At 44.0% G+C, this 23,499-nt stretch overlaps 1 protein-coding gene across 1 annotated transcript; it reads left to right on the forward strand.

The window, feature by feature from the left end:
* The first annotated feature begins 3,417 nt into the window (after positions 1 to 3,417).
* On the forward strand, positions 3,418 to 17,640 carry NPS (neuropeptide S). The gene is made up of 5 exons (XM_071749677.1): positions 3,418 to 4,012; positions 4,256 to 4,345; positions 12,085 to 12,482; positions 12,582 to 12,663; positions 15,557 to 17,640. Exons 3-5 carry the CDS (start codon positions 12,475 to 12,477, stop codon positions 15,764 to 15,766), a joined length of 300 nt encoding a protein of 99 aa, XP_071605778.1. The 5' UTR covers positions 3,418 to 4,012; positions 4,256 to 4,345; positions 12,085 to 12,474; the 3' UTR covers positions 15,767 to 17,640.
* Positions 17,641 to 23,499: the final 5,859 nt, after the last annotated feature.

Consider the following 23,499-nt stretch of genomic DNA (forward strand, 5'->3'; position numbering starts at 1 on the left):
TTTGGGGCTGATTCTAGGAGTTTAAATTGGTTCTCTGGGGACATCCTGCTCTTAAAACTGAGCTGAGTGTTTTGCCAGTTCTCTGGGTTGGATAAAATACCTCTGTGCTGAAATTTCAAGTAGCCAGGTGCAAAAACAGTTGGATTCCATGATCTTAAAGGTCCAACCAAAATATTTCTGCAGTTCCATGAAGTGTTATAAACAAAATCAAAACCTGGCAGTGATGCTGATGATGCAGATAAATGCAGGCTCCTCTCAGAGTCATCTACCACTGCCAAATAAATGAGGGTGTACAAGCAGGCAAGTACAAAGGGCTCTGAGACATAGAGCACGTGTTTGAAATTATAATCTCAAATTATTTAGGCATTTGGTTTGCAATTCTGTACTGTTTTCAGGCATTTCTACAAATTCTTGAAGCTCTCAGCTATTCCACAAGAGTCTGTAACAGGCAGGGCCCACAGGTGTGTTGGTACAAAATCTCTGACTCTTGAATTTAAATCCTTTTTGGGGCAAAAGACAGGAGTGTGACGTGCACAGTAAATATTGTTTCCTATTTTCCACATAAAACACAATAAAATAAGTGGATAAAGTTCTAAAGTCTTAATTGCTGATGGATTTTTCCATGGGCAGAGGAACACAGAGACTTTTCCATCAGCATCCCCTGGGGCAGCAGCAGCAGCATCATTTTTTTCTTCCAAGGCCATTTCAATCCAAGTGTTTTTCTGCCACAGAACAGGAGAGGGGAGCAACAGATGTGAAGTAAAGGAAACTTGTGACTTTTTTAGGGGTTTTAACCAGCATCCAGAATTCTCTACAGAAACTCCTGATGTCTTTGACCTGCTCACCCTGGAAATCAGCTTCTTCATTATTGTTTCATGTTTCACTGCCTCACTCTCTCTGAAAAAGATGTGAAGGAGTTGATTTGCAGCAAGGCTGAGAAGAAAACGTGGATATATATATAAAATTTTTATATAAACACGTTTATATATATAAAATATAAATAGATAGATGGATAGACATAAGAATTCCCCTATGGCTTGTCCAGTGATACATGAAAATCTTTTATCTGGTGTCGTGACATTCAGTTTGTTTCCTTGCCAAGCTCCATCACAAAATAGAGTGAAACTGTACAATTTCTGTCCCAATTCACAGCTTGGTTTGTTTGTTCTGTGCTCCTGGGATCAACTCCTTCTGTCCCCTGCCTTGGAAACCTCTTCTCATGGAGCTTCCTGATGGGATCTTTCCTGCTGGTGGCGTGGAGCTCTCAAAGGGTGTTTCAACTTATGCTTTCAGGAGAATAAAGGGGTAAAAATCAATTGCTGGGCTCAGCTCTGCCCATGTTTCAGAATTGGAGCAGGTCCCCTTGCAGCTGCCTGGGCAGGGGGTGGTGGTCCTGGGTGCTTTGTTTGGAGTGCATAAGCAGGTGGCAAAAAAATAACCACGAGGTGTAAAAGTTGGTTGGGAGCCACCCTTGGCATTCCTGTGTCCTGCTAAGCTTGAAGGGGTCCTACAGAAAAACTGGAGAGGGACTTTTATAAGGGTGTGCAGGGATAAGAGAAGGGGTGATGGCTTTTAACTGGAAGAGGGGAGGTTTAGATTGGACATTAGGAAGAAATCCTTTGGTGTCAGGGTGCTGAGCCCCTGGCCCAGGTTTCCCAGAGAAGCTGTGGCTGCCCCATCCCTGGCAGCATCCATCTCTTGGAACCAGAAGACCCTTAAAGTCCCTTCCAAGCCATTCTACAACATGATTCTATGACCCTGAAGCTCTCTTTGTTTTTAAAACAAACCTTTGGGGCAGGTTGGAGACCTGCAGACATTGGATATTTATTCCCTCCCTCCAGGTGGCAGATCCAGCTCTCTGAGCTCTGTCAACGGAGACTTTTGGATGCCCAGGCAGAGAAAGGTTTTCTCCCTTCCAGGAAAGAATCTCCCATTGCAGGACAGCACCTGGCTAAATGCTAACTTGACAGCCTCAGTGGCAGCCCTTGCTGTGGGGCCAAGGAGTTGCTGGAGCATGGATGTTGGTGTTGGCATCCCAGCCCTTGGGATTTATCCCTTCGGGTCACTGTCGAGCTGGCAGCAAGGTCCAAAGTGGCTTCATCAGCCTCTGGTCTGTCAGATTGGCACTGTGCTCACTGAACTTACTGGAAAATAAAGCAAAAACCAGAAGAAAATGTGCAAAATATTAGAATTTATTTATGGATATAAATTAGGTACACATTAGGGGCACATAAATTAGGGGCCTGTAAATCAGGGGCACATAAAAACCTGTGTTTTCCCCAGTATCATCAGATGTGAACTAAAATAATCTGGCATCTTTACCTCTGATGTGATTCATTATTTCTACCTTTTTCTCCTAAAAAAAAAAAAAAAAAAAAAAAAATTCACAAGCCCTGAAAGCCTCAGTCAAATTAAGCCAGAGCTGACATACTTAAAAAAAAGGACAAGCAGTTACAGTTCAAATACATGTTAGGAATATTTTGCATGCTGTTTTCCTGGAAGTTCAATCAGTTCTGTTTGTGCAGTTCTGAAGAACCTGACTGTGGTTTTAACAGCATGTTGTGCAAGCTGGGTGGAACAAACCCTGCCCAGGCCTGACAGTGACCTAGCAAAAACCTCTGGTCCTGCTGGACTCAGATGAGGCTCCAGATGATTTTCTGAAGTGCAAAAATGTATACAAGTGTATTTTAGAAAAACTAAAACCAAAAAATAGCATTAAGAATGGAAGACAACTGTATTGTGCTATTATATTTAATGAGAAAGATGCAATGTAAATTAGTAAGGATGTTTATAAACACAATTTAATAAATACAAGAAGAAAGGTACTTACATCCTCCAATCTGTGGAGTTTATAGCCTTCTGCAATGTAATTATGTTTGGATGAGTATGAGCATAATAAACTGTAAAAAGTCACCCAGGAATGAATGATAACTGTGTTTGTCATTCCTGTGATAAACAGAACCACAGCTGAAATCCTGAGCACAACCCTGAAATTCCTGTAAGAGAGAGAGGAGTGGAGGGGGAATTGGTTTTCTGGGTGTTTTTTAAGAGAAGGACTGGAATGCTAGCCAAAGACTGGGGAAAAAATAAACCCCAATGATGCTCCTGGACTGCAATCTGCTATTTGAACACCTTTTTTAATTCTATTTTCCAGGCAAGTGGCAGACACGATCCCACTGGTTCCTTCAGCATTCCCCTGGGCTCCTTTTGGAGCCTGGCAGAGGAGCAAAGGGGTGAGTAGGTCCCAGGCAGGAAGGTTCAGAGCAGAACTGGATCTTCACTGCCCTGAGCTGGAGAAGGAGCCTCTGAGATTGAAGAGAGATGCTCAGAAGCTCAGGTTTGAAATCCTGCAGGGATTCCAGCCCCTCTTTTGCAGCAGAAAAGAGGCTCTTCCAGAGGAGTGTGTGCAGTTGGTGCCTTGGGAGGCTGGAGCTGTGGCACCTATTGCAAACCTGGACATTTCTCTGTATTTCTTATGTTGCTTCCCAGCCTCTGACCTAAATTATGAGGAGGAAGTATTAAGCCTGGATTATAACTTAGGAGCTGACTGCACCCAGAGGAGGAATTAAAGCCCAGAAGGTAAGCAAGCAATGGAATTGTACCATTGTTTAAATGGCTGCCAGAAATAGGAAGTTTTGAGCCAGATCCTCTTTATTGTCCTTTCTCCCCTAAAACCTCTCTCACACACACACCATATTCAGGCTCTAATTTGGCTTGTTGGTTTATGTTACAATAAAATGTCAATTCAACTTAATCCCTTCCTCTTTCCCACATGCTTTTAAACTGCTTTCCCCCCCCAAACTGGCATTTCCCAACTCCTGCTCTTCACCCCACACTGCTGAGTGCATTGCTGTGATGGGGGTACCAGCTGAAGCCTTGGGAGAGGAATGGGGCAGAACTCCAACTTCTTGGTTAAGCACAAGTCCCTCCTTGCTCATTGCCATGAGGAAGATGCTCCTGTATCCCACCATCCATCCATGGGGACTGCCTGGTGGTGCTACTGCTCCTTCTTGTGAGTATTGTAGTTTTTCTTAGGAAAAAGGAAAAAATAGGGAAATAGGAAAAAAAAAATAGGAAAAATAGGAAAAAAGGAAAATAGGAATAGGAAAAAAATAGGAAAAAAATTAGGAAAATAGGAAAAAAAATAGGAAAAATAAAATAGGAAAAAAAAATAAAAATAACAAATACTGAATCTAAGTGCTCTCAGTGCTCAGAGCTCTCAGCCCTTGAACAATCCCATCTCCTTTGGTTATAGGTCCTTTGTCTGACCAGTGCAGCAGTGGATTTAATCCTTGTGCCCTGAGGACTGAGATGCTCTTGCTGTAACCCACCTTTCCTCTTTCAGGTAAGATTTGGTTGATGTTGGCCAATGAGGCATTTGATAGTGGGTTTAGCTCTGAAATTCCAGTTAATACCATAAGGGAGTCAGCTGATTCCTGCAGGTTACACTCAAAGTTTATCCTGTGGCCAGGATTTCTCTCCTAGGTGAGGTGATAAACTTGTATCTGCAGGCAAACATCTCCAGCACGTCCTGGTGATCCCAGGGAGCTGTTTCCCAGGCAACTGTAACATCTTCATCCCCAGCAGGATGCAGGGCTTGCCTGGCCAGCTTCTCTTCATGCTGGAGAGCCTGCAGGCAGCAAACGTGCCTTGCCAGGCTTTGCAGAGGTTAAAAAAGCAAATCTGGTTTGAAGGAGTTGTGGAGACTTTTTTCTGGCTGTTATTTGGGGGTCTGGTGTTGTCTGGAATAAAGAGGATTTGAGTGCTGTGCTTGGGAAGGTGCCTGGCCTGGTCACAGGGAGGTGTGGGTGGGTGAGGGCTTCACCTGTGTCTCCACTGCCACTCAAGCAAGGCAGATTTAATTGGATTTTATCTTCCTACCAGCAAATCTGAAGCATCTAAAAGCCTCAGGATGTGAAGCTTGCTCTAAGGTCCAGGGCCTGTTTGTCTTCTGGTTAGTGGGCAGAGAGGACCCTTCCTCTCCCACAGTGAAACGTGGTGCTCAGGGCCAGGGATGGGTGGGGGAACCAGGAACTGCCCCTTTCTTAAGAGAAAAAAACCCACATGGCTAAAACAGAGGGAGGGGAGAAGGAGAAGATCACTTTATGCAGGGGAAAAAAACATAGCAAATACATTTTGTTCTTGTGCTGAATTCATTCCTGTGGGAAACAGGACTGACCTCAGATGGACAAGAGGTGATGTGAAGTCTGCATGGGGACAGTGGGCTCTTCCCTCCCACCAATCCATCCCCAGCCCTGATTTATTCCACACCACCCCACGTGTGTCACTGGGCACTGGGGAGAGGTTGTGGGTTAGGAAATAGCCCCAAGGAATGCAAATTCTCTGATGCTGGGAAGAGAAAAAAAAAAAAAAACTTGCAGCTCACCAGCTCCAGGGCCCATGAAGTGATTTGATGTGGCTTGAGAGCATCGTGTGCAGCTTGGCAGGGAAAGCTCTGAGATGCACCCCAAGAACCCACATCTGGGCTGAGCTGTGGATCCTTCCAGGGAAATGGGAAATCTCTGGGTTGGCCACATCCCTGCTGTGGAGTTTTGGGTCCCCAAGCTGGCTTTGTACAGACGTGCCCTGAGGCCAGGAGCTCCAGAGCTTTCAAGGAGCACATGTTAAGAGACTCTGCCTTTCTATCAGAGTATTTTTAGCTCCTGTCCTGCTGGCTTAGGCAGTGGTGATGTTATGGAACTTGGCAAGGCAGAGCAGTGTAGGGCTGTTTGAGTTTCAAGGGATCTCTTATCTGTAATGTGGTCCTGGTGCAGTGAAGAGGCTGGGGGCTGCGTGAGGTTTTGCTCTCTTAGTTGCTCATTCATAATTTGTGGTTCTGGTTGGGAGCATCACAGAGCTCATGGAGTCATGGTGAAGGTCAGGAGCCCCTGAGGTAGTGGTGATGATGCTCCCTGCAGCACCTTGTCCCCAGGGCATGGTTTCTACACCCCTAAACCCTGCTGAGATGGTTTGGGTCTCCCCAAACTCACCTGGTTATTTATGCAGGGTTGAGGACCAGGAGAGGGATGCAGGTGAGGAGTGCGTGGAGTGTTCTTTCAGGTGTCCTCCTTGCTCAGCTGCAGAATAGAGTCTTTCACCTCCCAGGGCTTCTTGCTTTAAAAAAATAAAAAAAAAGAGCCCTCAGCCCCTTTGAAAGTCATACCTTGTCTGTCTCCACTCCTCACAGCTGGGTCTTGCTCAGTCTCTGTTGGAAAGTGCAATATTGAAGCCCATCATGTCATGTTTTTCAGTGCACTCGTGTGATGGGAATAAGGTTGAAAAGCCTGAACTTTTACTGCTGGAATGAAAGAGCTGGCTGTCAGCAGGCTGGCTCTTTGGAACTAAAAAGGAGTCACAGGGGGGTTTTTTGTGGACTCCATGTTTGCTTTTGGCAGTCAATACAGTGTCAGGCTGACTGGAGAGCAGATCCTTCTCCTGCACTCTGGTTTCAACACTCCCAGGGAGACTGGAGTGAGGAAACTCTGTAGTGAGCAGGTAGAGAATACCCCCTGTCCTGTCACCAGAGAACAGTCCAGAGCCTCAGCATCTGTGGCTTTTCCTATTCCTATTCAGGTTATGTCAGCTTTGCTGATGTTGGATTTTGTGTTTATTTCTCTTTTATTTATTTTATTCGTAGGAATCTGTACTTCTGATGAGGAAGGAGCAGTTGGTACCTCTCCATCCAGCAGCTGTGGTAGGACTGCAGGTTGGGAAAATAACCCTGAAGCCCCTGATGCTAAAAGGGGAATTCAGAAGGTGGTGACAGGGAGAAGGATGAGGTTCATAAATCCAGTATTGACACAAGTACACAGGAGAACCAGGGAGGCAGATGTAACTTCTTCAGGAGTTTAATCCTGTGCTGAAACATCATCAGGAATGCAGACACAGAGCAAGAAAAACCCAAAGCTGCAACAGGATCTCAGTGATAAGCCCCAAAATCCTTTTGCCAAGGTAGTGAAGCTCCTCAGCACCACTCATGTAATCCCAAAGGTGCCTGGGTACCACCTCTGTGTCTCCACTGCCACTCAAGCAAGGCAGATTTAGTTGGATTTCATCTTCCTACCAGCAAATCTCAAGCATCTGAAAGCCTCAGGATGAGAAGCTTGCTCTAAGGTTCAGGTCCTGTTTGTCTTCTGGTTAGTGGCTCAGTACAGAGAAGACCCTTCCTATGAAGGGGCTCCTTGGGAGAGACTGCAATATCCTTGTTTATTTAGCTGGCACAGAGGAGTAGGAAGAAAATAGTGAGTTAGAAGAGCACGAGGAACAGATGGAAAATGCTCTGTATTTTGGAGAAAAAAGGTGTGTCCTCTCACCCCCTGCAAACAGTGGCTGCTGGTCCAGATGTAGCCACTTACTTCTTAAAGGTACTTCAGGTCTCCTGTCAGAAATTCAAACTGGCATCTCACCCTTCTGCAGAAATGCCAAGAGCTGATCTGTGCTGAGCTGAAATGTTGGCTGTTCAGAAGGCAACAAGCCCCCTCTGCCTTGTGATTTGGAGAGGGGATATTTGCTCAGAATTCTGTAACTTTCCTTCTCTCTCAGCTGAGCAGACCAGGGCTGTCTGTAGATGAAACGAGGCCATCCACAGATGTTTTGCATCCACCTGACCTGTTTTCCACCCTGATGGTCACTCCAGATGGCATAAAAAACCTGCTCAGGTGTGAGCAGTCCACCTCTCTCTGTCCAGCCTGGAGACAGTGGGTGTCCTGATGAGCATCTGGCATCCTCTGTGTCCCTCCCTGACCTTGGAGTGATGCCAGCTCCTCACTTTGTGTCCCACTTTTTGCCTCCCCACTGTCATGGTTCTGTTGGGGCAGCTGTGGTACCACGACTGACTTTGCCCAGAATCACTCTTTTTTTTTTTTTTTCCCATGTAAAGAGGGGCTTCTGGCTATGACATCTCAAGGACTTGGAGAGCAGGAAAAATGGGTTTGTGCTGGAGAATGTGGATGAAAAAACACAAACTCACTTCAGCCAGAATATTCTGTAGGCAGCATAGCCTGATAAAAAATATTCTTCCTTGTCCTTCTCAGCCTGATCCACTGGAGAACCCTGAGATACTGAACAATAATCTGTATAAAACGTTGTGCCCTTCAAAACCACCTGACTTTTTCTCCCTGTTCCCTACTGTTTATACTATTTACGTTAGCTTTCCTTGACTCCTTTAAAGTTTGATCCCTTTAAAGTTTGATCTCCTTTTCTTAAGTCACATCAGGCTTTCCTACATCCTTTTCTCCTCAAAAAAAACTTTCCCTTTTCTTGTCTGTCTGGGCTCTTTTCTCTTTCTCGCTTCTGTTTCAACAGCAATGCAGAGTTGCTCAGATCAGGGAGATCTTTGTTGCATCTGAACCAAAATTGGGTTTCAGCTTTGACAGGTGTCTTTTTAGCTCAGTGCTGGCATCTTCTCTGAGGCAGCAGCTTCCTGTAGGATCTATTTGAGATCTTCCCAAATGCATAAATTATGTCGTGTGCGCAAATAAGCGGAGCAAAAACGTCAATTTCCCACACTTTTCAGTGACTGAGTCTCCCTTTCATGGGTTGAGCAAAGTTTTTGTCTGCTTTTTTTTGATTTTTTTTTTTTTTGTGTGTGTGTGTGTTTGTGTTTTGGTTTTTTTTCTCCAGATAAATTATCAAATGACTTTGAGATTTGGTGGTGGTGGTGCAAGAACAACGACAACTTCTTTTTCATGTCTCTGTGCTTCATGCAGATTGTTTTTTCTGAAGGCAGACTAAGGAATCTGACAGAAATGCAAGAGCACCTCTAAATTGAAGAGATTCCTGTCCCCTTTAAATATGCTTGGGCTTGTTGGGTTATTTTCTTTGGTTGGTTTTTTTCCCCCCAAAGCATTATTCTTGTCATTTCCCACACAACAGCAGCGTGGTAGCTGAGGTTGTGTGGAGGTTTGTGCTGCTGGCAGAGAAGCTCCAAGGTGCTGTCTGGGGGAGATGAGGGGGTTTGGCTTGGCAGGTTTTACATCACTGCAGAATTTGGGGCCATCAGCAGCTCTGCCCTGTGCTGGGGAGGGGGCTGCCAGACCCAGATAAGGAAACTCAGGCTGGCTCTGCCCACGTCACCTCTGCGTCACCTCTGTCTGGCCCCAGGAAGGAGAATACATGTAATTATAGGTGATGGTTTAGACCTTTAAATCCTGCAGATGGTGACTGTGACACAGCAGACATGTCCTGGCTGAGGTAGGATGGAAAAAAAAAGTGACTTTGGAGCAAATTTGCACTCCTGGCATGGGGCATCAGGCTGCAGCTTCATCCCTGTTGTTGGGACAGTGATGTGCTCAGCTCTGATCATCACAGAATAATTTGAGTTGGAAGGGACCTCTGAAGGTCACCTAGTCCAATCCCCCTGCACTGAGCAGGGACACCCTTACCTAGATCTGTGATGCAGGAATTTTTTGAAATTAGGTGGTAACTCAGCCCCTGAGGTTCACGTTATCTCTGGGTCCATCAGTGTTGTGTAGCTGAGCACCTCTTGCTTTCTGTGCACCTCCCACCTGTCACACATGAACAGACAAACCCAGGCTACCAAAAAGTCATTCTGGAACAGGAGCCAAGAGGAGACCTTGCTGGTTTTTGTTTTGATGCCTTTTTGGGTTTGTTTTCTGTGTGTCAGAACCTGGAGCTCGAGCTGCTGCTGATGGAGGCTTAGGGAGGAATGATGTCTGAGTGAGACTGCATTGAAAATTAGGTGTAAAAAAGGAGCCAGGTGTCTTTTAAACATGGGCTGAGCACAGGAGCTGTTCCCTCCATGGAGAGGCTGGAGATGCTTGGTCAGTGCCTGGTCCCACAGCCCAGGGCAGGAGGGAAGAGCTGTGCTTACCCCACCTGCATCCTTTGGGCTCCTAACCCCAGGGACATGATTTTTCTGGGTCAGAACCAAGTTTAAGAGGATTACACACTCTCCTGGCAGGGAAACGTGCTGGATTAGCCACACATGCATCTACAGCAACGTTTTAGCTCCTTTGTGACTCTGTAGATGGGGTCTAGGTGGGTTTGGTTGTGTCCCCTTGGTGGTGGTGAGAGCACAGCAGTAAGGACTGAAGGGTTAAACCCTCTTTCTGACTTGTGTTTTTCTTCTGGGTTTGTGTCTTGCTGGGATTTTCTATTATCACTGAGTCAGAAACAGTTTCATAGGATGTGAGGATGATTAATTTCCATTTTTCACCTTGCTGTGGTCTCAAAGCAAAACATCCTGGCTCCTTAGGTTCTTGATGCTCTTGAAAGTGGGGAAAACTTTGGGCTCAGACCAAAATATCCAGGCAGCTTTCTGCAAAAACAAACAAACAAAAAAACCATGCTGAGTTTCACTGTGAGCAACCCAGAGGGGCACAAGAAGATTTTGCCTTTACCTGGACAGCAAACTTGCTGCAGCTTCACGTCTGGGGCTCTACCAGTGGGCCATGCAGACATGTTTCAGTGGATTTTTTTTCAATTTTATGATTTTTATGATTTATTTTTATGATTTTGATCCCTTAGCCAGGGCACTCACTGCCAGTTGAAACACTTCAGATTTCCTGCTGTGAGCGAGGGGAGGGAAGTATCATGTTCTAAAGCTTATAGAGAATATTACATCGTATTAATTATATTCATCTTATTAAATATCAAGGCTCTACAGTCTTATCTACCAGCTTTGTGTTCTGTCCCATACATTTTTTGTGGGGACACCACATGAGAGTGGCAGCACTGTTCCTGTAACAAGGCAAGCCAGAGGGAAGAGGTGATGTTGTTGGCTTCCCAGGGAAGTGGATGATACTGCTGCCAATTTATTCTCATAAAACCTGTATTTTATGGATGCTGGGGATTTTTATTATGGTTCTTAATGACTCATCTGACCTATGATACCTGCCAGTGAACCATGGCTGGGAGCAGGGCCTCAGAGTAGTTGCTCTGCAGAGGGAGGAGAGGAGAGAAATGTCAATTGCCACTTGTTCCTTTCGACCCGATTCAGCCAAACCTGAAGTGGGAGCATCTTGACTGGGTCTAAATCTCCACATGCACTTGGTGCATGCAAAGCAGGGTTGTGGTGGCTTTAGCTGCATCCTGGAGAGCTTAGGAAAAAAAATAAAGAAGTGAGAAGGAAAAGGAAGAGCTGGAATCATTGCTCTGTTCAGATGGTGCCACTCGTCTGCAGCTCAGAGGTGGACAAAGCCCTGGAGCCCAGCTCTGGGCTGGTGATGTCTCAACAACTTCTCCTCACTCAGCCTCTGTCTGCTGTTTGGGGTTGCCCAGCTGGCCAAAAAACTTGGAAAAGGTAGAATTTGCTCTTGGATACAGCTGGGGGGGAAACCCAGATGTTGCTTGCCTGTCTCAGGTCCTGAGGATCACAGTCTGTCAGAGGTGACTCCTGGGCAGAGCTGGAAAGAGAATTTATAATACATTTTATCATACATTTATAATACAACATGAACAAAATAGATGCCAGCCCTCAGATTAACCTTTGTTTTCTTTCTAATGTTCAGATCAGATGTGATTTGCAGAGTGCTGGGGAGATTTGCTGCCATCTGAAGCTCTTTCCCTTCCCCACCCACTGTGTGAAACATCCTTAACAAGTCCCTTTGATCATCTTTTTGTCCTGCCTTAGAAAGCCACACAAGAGTTGTCTTCCTTCCCATGTTGTTTGAAGTTTCTGTAACCTCCTGCTTTGCTCCAGGCTCCACAAAGCTTCATCTTCTCTGGGTCCACCTGGGCACCTCCTTGGGGCCCCCTGGGAGGTGTTTGGTGTCCTTGCTTTGTCCTCCTCTCACATTAAACATTAAACAGTTGCTCCATCAGTGGAGATTAACAGGGTTTATTAATCCCACTGAAGATTTGGGTGAGTGAATTTATCACTCTAAGGCTAAGATATCTCTGCATCCAAGAGTAGGAAGCAACTTCCAAACAACTTAAGTTCTAAAAGCAAACACTTCAAAGTGGAGTGCATTGAAAACTAAGCATTTAAAAAAAAATTAAAGATGGGGGGAGGAAGAAAAATCTCTTTCTATATGATTTATTTTCCTATGTATTGAAGCCTAATAACATTACTTAAGGAACTTTCTGTTTAAAAAGTGCACTTTTACTTTTTCTCCCTTGCAGGCAGGCTTTGCAAGCTCTTGATATGAAAAGTGGTAAAAAAAAAATAAATTCTTGAAACGTATTTTTGAAATCTTCAGACCTTTGCCCATATTTGCCATGATGATCCAGACTGAACAGTGAACCCACTGGAGAGGGACATTTTCATGGAACACTTTAAATGAAATCAAGTGTTGGTTTCACAGTGGCAGCTGACCGTGGGCTCGTGCCATTTTCCCATTTCAAAAGAAGAAAAGGCCAAACAAGGCCCAATTAGTCATAATAAAATCAGCTTTGGTGACATTTTTACTCCTGAACTCTGGTATAAAATGGTCATCTAAGAAAGAACTGAAAGGATGTGTGGAATTTGGTAGTTTAACTGCATGTACACACACAGACACTCGGGAGCAAAAAATGATCAGGTAAGGACACTGCAGATTGCTTTGTATTTAGAGGAAATCTAACATTTGTGTGCTTGATTTTTGGTTTAAGTTTTAACTGATCTCAGTTTTTCTCTGCAGTCTATGCAGGTTAAGCTTTGGATTGATTCTCTGGATCTCAGTGATATTCGTGTGCTCGGGTTATCCAGTTGCCCCTTCCATGGTAAGTCAGGGTGCCTACATACCTGAAAATCAGTTGCTTCATTTCTTTTCAATAGCTATTTTATTTAAATCAATTTTTTTTTGCTTTTTGTTGGTTTTTTTTTTTAAAGAAGGATGCTACTTGTATTAATCTAGTGCTAAAATATGATTTCCTAATTTTCCTGGAGTATCGAAGCTCAATTTTTGCTTAGTTACTGATAAAATATGCAAGCCTCTAAAATAATCATGTGAGAAACCTGCTGCATATTTAATGTAGAGTGTGGGGAGCTGTTGCTGAAGTTGAAATATTCTATGGAAAAGAGAAAAGAGAAAAGAAAGAGATGCATCTCTCCCTTTCATCTCAATTCCTTGTTTATATCTCACAGGTACAAGAAGATACATGGATTAATTTCACTTACTGCTAGTTAAGCAGTAAGTGCTTATTAACCAATAGCTTTATTTGTCTCTGTTAGTGTGTAGGAAAAGGGGAATTCTTCCATGAAGTTTCAGAAAATGATTGAGTAGAATCAGTAGCACAGATTTGATGGAACTATGAAAGGAAACAGAACCTCCTGTAGGACCCAAGTGAACAGGACACTTAATGCCAATATCCTTCCAAGTTGGGATCTTGGCCAGGTTCCCATCCCAGCTTGCTGGTCAAACCACACATCCACCATCTGACACTTTGCCAATGAGGAATGAGGGATTTTATTTCTGATGTTGATGTTTCCCTGGTCTCAGCCACTCTTCCCTCTTTCTTTATTGCTGTAAAATCATCCCCAGGAGCCAGGGTTCCCACTTCTTTGTTTCCTGTGATATTTTTGCATCATTATCCTTCCATTCAGCTGATGTGTTGCTACCAGCAATGGGAGCTACTCCTGCAGCTCTGTTTTATTGATAGGAAGTTCCCCTCAGCCTTAATCTGCCACTTGCCCAGTGCCTCTGTCCCTCTTACTCCTGGAAATGCTGAATTACCTTTCAGTTCTGCTCACAGGTAGTTCAGGCACAGCTTGATCTGACTCTCCCCACTTCTTACTGGGTCTCTTTATGGCCATGACATAAAAGGGAAAGTGAGTTTTGTTATTCCAATGAATATCAAAATAACAGGAGTTTATTCTGAGCCCCTGTGTAGGCTGGGAAATAACAGCTGAAAATTCAGGGGGGAAATCCTCTGTGTCACCAGTTCTTGCAAGAAAGGATTTCTTCTAGTTAGGGAGAAACTTCAGGCTGGGATGAAACCCAGAGGCAGCTGGGGGTGGGGGAGCTGGGGCAGAGAATGGAAAAAAATGTTTAGTACTAAATAGTATTAATTGAAGTAGCAGCCCAAGCAAGAGTGCTGCACAGCAGCTGGGGGCATGCTGGCAGGGTGTTTCTTTCAGAGAGAGAATCAGCAAGCTGGTAAATCTCCATGATTGAAGGTGCAGCTCCAGTTTGTATCCCATTTACTGTAGTTTGCATTTTTATGCTGCAAAGTGCAGGTAAGAGGAATGTGTACACAAACTTCTCTGGGTTTTAACCCGTTTGTATTATTAATCTGAGTCATAACTACTACTAGAACTAGTCATAACTACCAGGAAGCTGCCTCCTCCAAATTTCTGCTTTACAGGTGGTTTATATTTTATTTATATTGGTTTGGTTTCTTTTCTCTTTTCTCTTTTCTCTCTTTTCTCTTTTTTCTCTTTTCTCTTTTTTCTCTTTTTTCTTTTCACTTTTCTCTTTTTTCTCTTTTCTTTTTTCCCTTTTCCCTTTTCCCTTTTCCCTTTTCCCTTTTCCCTTTTCCCTTTTCCCTTTTCCCTTTTCCCTTTTCCCTTTTCCCTTTTCCCTTTTCCCTTTTCCCTTCCCTTCCCTTCCCTTCCCTTCCCTTCCCTTCCCTTCCCTTCCCTTCCCTTCCCTTCCCTTCCCTTCCCTTCCCTTCCCTTCCCTTGGGTTTCTTTTCTCTTTTCTCTTTTTTCTCTTTTCTATTTTCTCTTTTCTCTTTTCCTCTTTCCCCTTTCCCCTTTCCCCTCTCCCCTTTTCCCTTTTCCCTTTTCCCTTCTCCCTTCTCCCTTTTCCCTTTTCCCTTCCCTTTCGTTTCTCTTTTCTCTTTTCTCTTTTCTCTTTTCTCTTTTCTCTTTTCTCTTTTCTCTTTTCTCTTTTCTCTTTTCTCTTTTCTCTTTTTTTTCTCTTTTCTCTCTCTTTCTCTTTCTCTTTTCTCTTTTCTCTTTTCTCTTTCTCCTTTCCCCTTTCCCCTTTCCCCTTTTCCCTTTTCCCTTTTCCCTTTTCCCTTTTTCCTTCCCTTCCCTTCCCTTCCCTTCCCTTCCCTTCGCTTCCCTTTGGTTTCTTTTCTGTTTTCTCTTTTTTCTCTTTTCTCTTTTCCCCTTTCCCCTTTCCCCTTTCCTCTTTCCCCTTTCCCCTTTCCCCTTTCCCCTTTCCCCTTTTCCCTTTTCCCTTTTCCCTTTTCCCTTCTCCCTTTTCCCTTCCCTTCCCTTCCCTCATTTAACTACATGACTTCATCCAAGTGACAACAAGATGCTGTCTCTTTGTTAAGTGAAAAAAAAAATCTCATTTTACAGCAATAAACATGCGTCCTACTCCAGAGAAATGGTGTTACATCTCCCAACTGGTCAGCATCATGGAGAACAATTTGTTTCATATTGTAAAGATCATTTTAACTGTGTCAGTATTTTACACCAGGAATACCACAGTCGAGTTTTATAGAAAGCTAAAATATATTTATATAAATATATGTGTGTCTGGTTTTTATAGCAAATAACAGTTCATCCTTGTCATTCTAAGCATAAATTGTTTTTGTGCTTCTGCTTTTTTGCTTTTTATACTGGACAAGTCCTGGCAAATACACAAGTTTGTAATTTCACCTTTTCTTTATCTCTCTCTCTTTTTTGTTGTTGTTGTTTTCTTCTGTTTTCTACCTTCAGAGCAGCAATCCTTTTTACTTGAATTGCCAGCTGTATGGAAAATCTGATTCCTGCCTCCTCCTGCTGAATAACTGCTTGGCCAGGGTGGGCAGGAATGAAGACCTGGCTTTTTTAAAGCCTTTCCTGGAGGTGCCTCCCAACAAAAGGTCCTTCCGCAACGGCGTTGGATCGGGAATTAAAAAAACTTCCTTTCGAAGGGCAAAGTCATAACCAAATGCTCAAAACCACGCTTCCCATTCTAGCAGCTCTTGCTTCACTTTGTGCTTAAAACCCTTTAAATGTGTTTTTTTTTTTTAATGAAAAACCCAACAGAGACAAGCGTGCCCCTGTCTTCATCCTGTAAACAGATGTTTGTTTCAAAGAGCGCCAGCCAAGAGGAGCAGATGGGTTTGCTCAGAAAAGGGCTTTGTTCCCCAAGTTACAGTATCATAAAGTTTTGTAGCAAAATGAATGTTTTCATCCAGATAATTCCCCTGCTTTGTAAAGCTACAGATTTAATCAGCTTGCTCTTGATTAATACAAAAATAGTCCTGTGCATTGAAGAGCTGTGTGCGTGCAGCCTGTCGGGACCACAGGTTTTTATTCCTAGCATCCCTCTTTGCTGTTGTAGAAACAAACCCACAGGCAGGGCAAGGCATGGCTCCACTTGCCTGTCCCAAAACCACATTTACTTGAGGATGACCACTCTGGCAGTTTTAATCCAGATTTAAAGTAAGTTTCATTTCAGGTTTTCAATGATAGGAAGGGCCACAGGGGAAGGGCAGACTCGGCCCTGATGGTGAATCTGAGTTTCTTTTTAATATAGTTATTTAAAACAACTTTAGTAGGGTACAGTCTCCTGAGATGTGTCATCTCATTTCCAGAAGAGTCCTGGGAAGTCACTCTAAGGCAGGGTATCACATCAGGGCAGCTCCCATTGCCTTCATTAATTGACTTAGGTAGGCAACACACATCTGCTGGAACATCCCAAATGCCCTTTCTGCTACAGCTGTGGGTGCAGTAATTAACAAGAGGGGGTTTGTGTCTTTTTATTTATTTCCTGTAACAAAAACAAACAAACAAAAAATAAGGTCCTTGGTCTGGTAACCTGTAAATGTGGTGTGTAGGAAAAGTCATCTTCTGAGTTACAGCTGTGTGAATTCTCCCTTGTGGCTGTTTCCTTTAAATGCAGTGTAACAAGCTGTGACCTTGGCTTGAAGATGTTTGCAAAGTGTCCATGCAATGCTTCTTTCAGTTCAAAGAGAAGATATTAATAAACCACTCTATGGATGCTTTCTAATATTGCCTTCTTAAATATCATAACCCAGGAGAGCACCAGTAAACCAAAGCAGAGCTGGGAGGCATCATCCCCTCCGTGATGCCCATTCCTGCGTCCTGCAGCCCATGGAGAAAAGTGACTTGAGCATGGAGCTGTGCCAGTTTCATACTGGGATTCTGGACTCTGTCTGGCTGATTTCTGGCTGATTTGAGGAGATCATACAGGCTCCTGTCTGCCTTTCTCAACACAAAAATACTTAAAGCGTCGTATTTTTAAAAGCTGCCCAAACCCCCTCCTGTTTGGGTACTGGTGGTGGCTTGGCTGGGGAGCTCCTGTAGCTCCTAGTGAAGTGACACCTAGAAATTCACCCAGAAAACTATAAAAATATTCAAGGAAAGGGTAGGTAATTATTATCCTCATGCAGCCTGATCCATGCAGTGTCTGGGTGGGAGGAGCAGCCAAGGTGGGGACACCCAGGAGTCTCTGCAGCAGGACAGGGTGCTGGGATCCCACCCATAGCAAATGTCCTGCACAGGCAACTTTCCAGCTCAGCCACTCTCCTGATCTGCCCAAGGAGTGGTATTTTTTAACACCTTTGGGCCATGAGAAGCTGAAAGGCTGGGGATGAGTCCTGGCCTGTGACTGTGGCTCTGCAGGTAAGAGCAGCCCAGAGGTATGGACCTGCTAAACATGGGTCCTGGGGGCAGGATCCCAGCAGTACTGCTGGGGAAAAATTAACATGGATTTAAATATGTCCTTGTGCAGACTTGGTGTGGCTCTGGACTGTTCCTTGTAGCTCAGATCACCATCCAGCTTATTTTTCAAGAAAGAAAAAAAAAAATCGAAACAAATCCAGTTTTATCTCTGTCCTGGGCTTTCACATCTGTTTCAGTTAACCTTTTTCTACATAATCAAATACATTTCTGCCTTGATAACTTGTGCAAAACAAGGTTGTCTGTAAGCCAGCTGAGCTGTATGGGTGGCTTAGAAAAGCAGCTTCTTCCTTATCAATTCTTGTGCAGGTCTCTGACCACCTCCTGTAGGGATTTGGCAGTGGCCTTTGAGCAGGGAGTGCTCAGAGGGATGGAGAGCTGGGATCCTGCTTGCACAGACCTTCCTCCCTTTTTGTTTTCCTTTTGGAAAACCTGAGCTGCAAGAAAAATAGCTTCTTGGCTCCAGGAAAAACCCACTGTTTATGATTTAGCCATTCCTTGACAAGCCACTCCACCTTGAGGGATGTTCATATATATATAAAAAAAAAAAAAAGATGGTATGTGGAGGCCACCAAGAGCTGTAAGTCTTGCCTTCACCTAAATCACACCCAGCAAGCCTGGAAAAATGCAGATTATCCAACTGATTTAATAGAAATAGTTCTTGCCATCCCCACCCACCTATCCTGCCTTTGACATGAAATGCTCAGCTGTCTGCTGAACTTTAAAGGTGGCTTTAGTTTGATAAGAAGAGAGAGAGAACCACCTTAGTGGCCTCTGTCAGAAAATAGGGATCTAAGGGTGCCATTGCTCAGCACATTAATTTTTATGCTGACAGAAAGTGGAAACATGATATGAAATATCTTTTTTTTTTCAGTGCAAAGAGGACAAGAGGAACCACAACAGGGATGTGAGCCTGTGGTGAATCACAGACCTGGCTGGGGAAAAGGGGTTCATTACTCTGAAAAGATATTTTGTTGACTTTCTTTACTATTTTAATTTTTTTAAGAGAAAAGGAAACAAATTTACAGGGTGGAAAAAAAGGGGAGTGCTTTGTCAAGGGGCTGGGAAGTTGGGAATGCCTTGACCAGTCTTGACTTGGGTGGGAATTCAGTCTTTGCCCTTCAGTGACTCAATTTCTACTCTGTTTCTCCATCAGAAAAGTCAGAAGTAGCTTCATCAAACCACCTCACGTGAGCAGTGTCCTGACTGATGGGTTTGGGAAGTGTTCTGGAGGTGTTGGGGCAGGGAAGGGAGATCCCTGCAGCCTGGGTGGAGGGCATCAGCTCTGCTGTCCCATCAGCATCACCTCCAGCATCACCTCCAGCACTGGGCTGAGCACCTGAATATTTGGGGGTTTTTCTACCTTCCTGGGAGCCCTGTGGCTTTCATGTGGGTGTGCCTGGTGCATCACTACAGCTGCTGCCAAACCTGACTTTCAAAGTGCAGTTTATTCAATCTTCAGCTAGGACTACTATGGATTTTCTTTTTTCTTCTTCTTCTTTTTTTTTTTTTTTTTTTTTTTTTTAATCATGCAGAATCTTTGAGCCCAGTGGGATTTCTTTTACCCTACTTTCCTCTAAATTGCATCTGCCTTTGGAGGACATAAGTTTCCACTGGTGGGTCCCTGTCTTGAGGCTCTGGGAGCCATTTTTGGGTCCAGAAGTCACTGATTTTAGCAGCCAGCCTGTCCTCAGCCCTCAGCTGCAGGACCTCCCCAGCCCACCCCTGGGAGGGCACCTTGCAAAGGTCCCTGCACCTCAGGGCACCTTGTCTGCTGCTCCTCTACTCTCTAAAAATGATTTGTGCCTCTCGAGGAGACAGCTAAGGTCACCCCTGGGTGAAAATGAAAAGAGCAAATAGGTAAAAAAAAAACAACTGAGCGAAATCTGCCCGAAGACAGGAAGAGAATTAACATTTTTTTTCTTCTTTGCAGATTATTGGCAAGGAAGGCAATTAAGTAGCCTGATGTAATAGCATCTAATTCACTGGAAAGACTGAAAATTAGTTGTTGTAATGGCTTACCAATACTTGGCTTTCTGATTACCAAGCATACATTAAAGTGTATATATAAATACCCTGTTTAGATTTTCTAATTTGCTATTATTTGCCTGTACATGGTAATTTATTGCTTTACAATACTGGAAGGAAGGAAGGAAGGGAGGGAGGAAGGAAGAAAGGAAGAAGTCTCCTGCTGCTTTTAGCTCTGGATATAATTTTGACCTTAAGAAAGAACAAGACAGATATGAGAGAGTATATTAGATGTTATTATTACTGTAATAAAGCAGAGATAAAAATCAGAGTGCAGAAAGACTCTAAGACAACTGTTAAGCATTTGTCATATAAGGAAATCAGGATTTAACTTATCAGATATTCTGGCACTTTAAAGATTCCTCATGACAAATTACTTCTCCCAGCAAAGCGTTTATGCAAGATGTCACTGATGAGCAGCCTGCTTAAACCTTTAAAGAGCTGGGGAAAAAAAAAAGATGAAAAAAAAAAAAAAAATGTCAATGCTATGCTTTTGATTAGTCTGAAGCAATGTTTCACTCTACTGAAATTTGGTTTAATAGCAGAAGAGGATGGCAGAGAAACTTTAAAGCAAACAAACTGAGCTCCTCGTGCCGCCCCACCACGCGATGGGCACGACCTGACCAGGGATGGATGGAGGGTGTGGGGTGGAAAAATGATACAGCTGTCCATCCAACTGCATTTTTGCAGTCTGTTTTAGAGCCAGGGGCAATTTTCCTGCCTTTGTGGTGCTAGGAAGGCTTTTTCTTCTAATACCTTACTGGATTGGGAGTCATTGGGTTGATTCTGCTTAAAATTAAGCATATCTTGAAAGCCTGATCAAGTGAGCCCTGTCTTCTCAAAGCCTTTAGCAGGAACCTTTCAGAGGACATAAAAGGGGCTCAGTGTGATAAGAAATGAGCTATCAAGGGCTGCTCTCGAGACATCATCCACAACTCATTGAAGTCAAGAGAAAACTTCTTCAGTGGGCTTTGGATCAGCACATTAAGGGTAAGAGTATTTTGTGTTCTCTCCTTAGAGTGGTCAAATGAATCCACTGAATCTCTATGGCAACCCTGGAGCACCTCACAGCAGCTATCTGAACTAATAGATTTTTTTTTTTTTAACTTCTTTTTCCAGGCAAGCATCCTCATTGGTATTTGTGGTTTGTGCCTCCTGTCTCTTCCAGCCCACGGTGTCTCAGTCTGGGGCCTCTGGCACCTCTGGCATTTCACAAGCACAGCCCTGGAGCTGGGAGCTCTGTGGGGAGCCCAGGACGCTCTGGTTGGCACCCCCTGTAATGAGGAACCTGACCCCTGCATGAAGCAAAGACCTACAGGATTTGTGAGTAAATTTATTGTTCAACACAGGGATGTAAACAGAGGAGTGAGCACTGGTCCAGAGGGAGTTCAGACCCCTCACTCCTTTTTTTCTTTTTCTTTTTTTTTTTAATAAGACCACTAGGAAGTAGATGATGGTTATGCATGCTGTGGAGTTTTTGACTAAAAATCACAAATTAAATGAAAAAAAAAAAACACCAAATGGATCACAACTAATTCACAGTGCAAGGGGACAACGTGCACGGGTGAAAATGAGCACTGTGGGAAAAGTGATTTTCCTTTAGCAACATTTGCCCTTCTTCACTGACAGTTTCATTGGTGATGTTCTGCAGTGCTGCTTTACAGTGGGTTTTATATGACCTGGAGTCATGAAATATTTTGGTAGGAGCCTGCTTGATGGAGCTGCTTTTCCATGCCCAGACCTCCCCCTACAATGTTTTTCCAAACTCCTCACGGGGCTGGAATCACATCACTGCCTCAGATGGAGGGAGGTCAGACATCCAGACATCTCCTGACATCCAGACATCTCCTGACATCCAGACATCTCCTGACATCCAGACATCTCCTCTCAGCCTATAGATCCCCCTGTTCCTGCTACTGATGTTCTAGAAGCCACTGCAGGGCAGTTGTGGTAACATCCCCCACCACCTAAAAACGTGTCCAAGATCTCAGGTGGTCTTGGTCTGAAGTCAGAAGGGCTTCTCCTCTACTTCTAATTATTTTAGCTAAAAGAAACTGGCTTCTTGGCCAGCCATGCCTTATGGTTTCCCCAGGTTATGACAAGGGTTGTGTTTAATTTTGCTGCTCTTTCTGCTTTTGTAGTCTTTGCAGCCAGGTCTGCAAATTGGTCCTTCCTGCTGGCAAGGTGAATCTTGTTAAGCTTCCTGGGTGATGGGAGCAGCACAGGCACCATCATATTTTCTGCTGCTCACTGATGCCTGGCAAAGTGCATCCAGTTGGACTTTCATCTTTCTCAGTTTTAAATTCATTTTCCCATTCAAGAGATGGCAAAATTATTGTTGTGCAGGACCCTGTGGTCCATCAGGAGGGATGGGAAGTCATCCCCTTAATTAGGCAGCAACTGGTGCTGGCTGGAGTGCACATTAATGCAAAGAAGCAGTGGGAAAGACAAGGGGATGAGTTATTTGCTCATTATTGACTCAGTTTCCTGGGTTGGCTTCAGGAATGATGCCCAGCATGGGCTGGACACTGGCTGCACATCGTGTTGTCTGCACATGAGGTGTTTGTTCTACTGGTTGTATATTTTTTAAGAAAATAGCCCAACTGGAAGGAGAAACAGCTTTTCTTAATACACTGTTTATATTCTCTCTTATCTTTGGTTACTTTTTGGGTTTGTGACCTAATCATGTCCAGTAATTAATGAGGTTCCTTACAGTCACTCGAGGCAATGCAGGAAAAGGGGTTGGAGGAGCTCATGGAGCAATGTAAGGGCAAATCCTGATTGCTGAACATAATGAAGGATGCTAACTGAGGCATGGAGATCCTGTTGATTACTTCTAACAACCTTAAATGAAAGAAGACAAATGACCCATGTGGGTAGAATTGATGTAATTGGCCTACGAAAAGATACTTAGAAACCAAAAAAAAAAAAAAAAAAAAAAAATTAGAAAAAATTAAATTGCTCTCTTCTCACTTGCAAACGTGGGCTGTTACTGATATTTTAATTTGCCAGTCTGCAAATATGCTCAGTAATGTACTCAGCTTTCTCATGGATGCTCCCAGCTGCCAGCAGCTGGGCAAGCCACTGGGTCAGGGCACAATCTCCATTTCAAATTGATGCAACTCAAGCACCAGGCCACTAAAAGACTTTGAGAACCCAAGCAGTTCTGTACCAAGCTGGCATTTTTCTAAATTTCTGTCATCCAACCATTGCTTTGGAAGCCCAGGTGGTTGTTGAGGCAGGGTTGACTTTGCAGAGTGGATTTTTCCACTCTGTGTGGAGGAGAAGATGGGCAACAGGTTCAGGTCTGCTCCAGGGCAGGTGGTTTGGATTGTTTGCTCTTTGGCATATAAAGCATTGTGTCATTTTGCATTGGTTGGGAATTTGATCTTTATAAATCACTCCTCCTGATCAGCAAATGAGCACATCATTTATGTGCTGGTGTTAGGAACTACTCAGAGTGTAGTCAGGTCTCTCTGGCTGCCCATCACCTGCTCTGAACCATTGCTTAATTAACACAGCAGAGGTGCTACAGCCCTGAGATAAAAAGTAGATGTTTTGGTCACTAGCTTAATGGGGATGTTTTGCTAAGCCCTGTTCAATTATTTCACTTTTTCTTTCTGTAAAATACCTTTTGGTTCAGATGGGTACAGGCAATAAAACCCCAAGCAGGCCTTGTGGCTGAGGACAGCTGCATTTGAAATAAAAAATTCTGCATTTTTTTGGAAACACATTACTTGGAAAATGTTGGTTTCAGGGCTTGCAGAGTGGGTTGGGGAATATTTGAGGGGGTTGTTCAGCACCATCACACCCTTTGCATGAGGTGGTTCCAGCTCCTGCCCCGGGGGATGGAGAGCAGGGCAGGGATGTGCTCCTGGCCCCTGCCACCCCCTCTGTGCTGCTGCAGGGCAGTTTCACTCTGTGAAATTTGACTCAAACCCTCA

This window comes from Heliangelus exortis, chromosome 7 (assembly GCF_036169615.1).
Source record: "Heliangelus exortis chromosome 7, bHelExo1.hap1, whole genome shotgun sequence".
NCBI classification, from domain to species: Eukaryota; Metazoa; Chordata; class Aves; order Apodiformes; family Trochilidae; genus Heliangelus; species Heliangelus exortis.

Bases quoted from the DNA above. Each gene is read 5' to 3' on its own strand.
- NPS (XM_071749677.1), top strand. The intron at 12,664-15,556 runs GTAAGTCAGGGT...TTCTACCTTCAG, and splicing joins ATCCAGTTGCCCCTTCCATG to AGCAGCAATCCTTTTTACTT.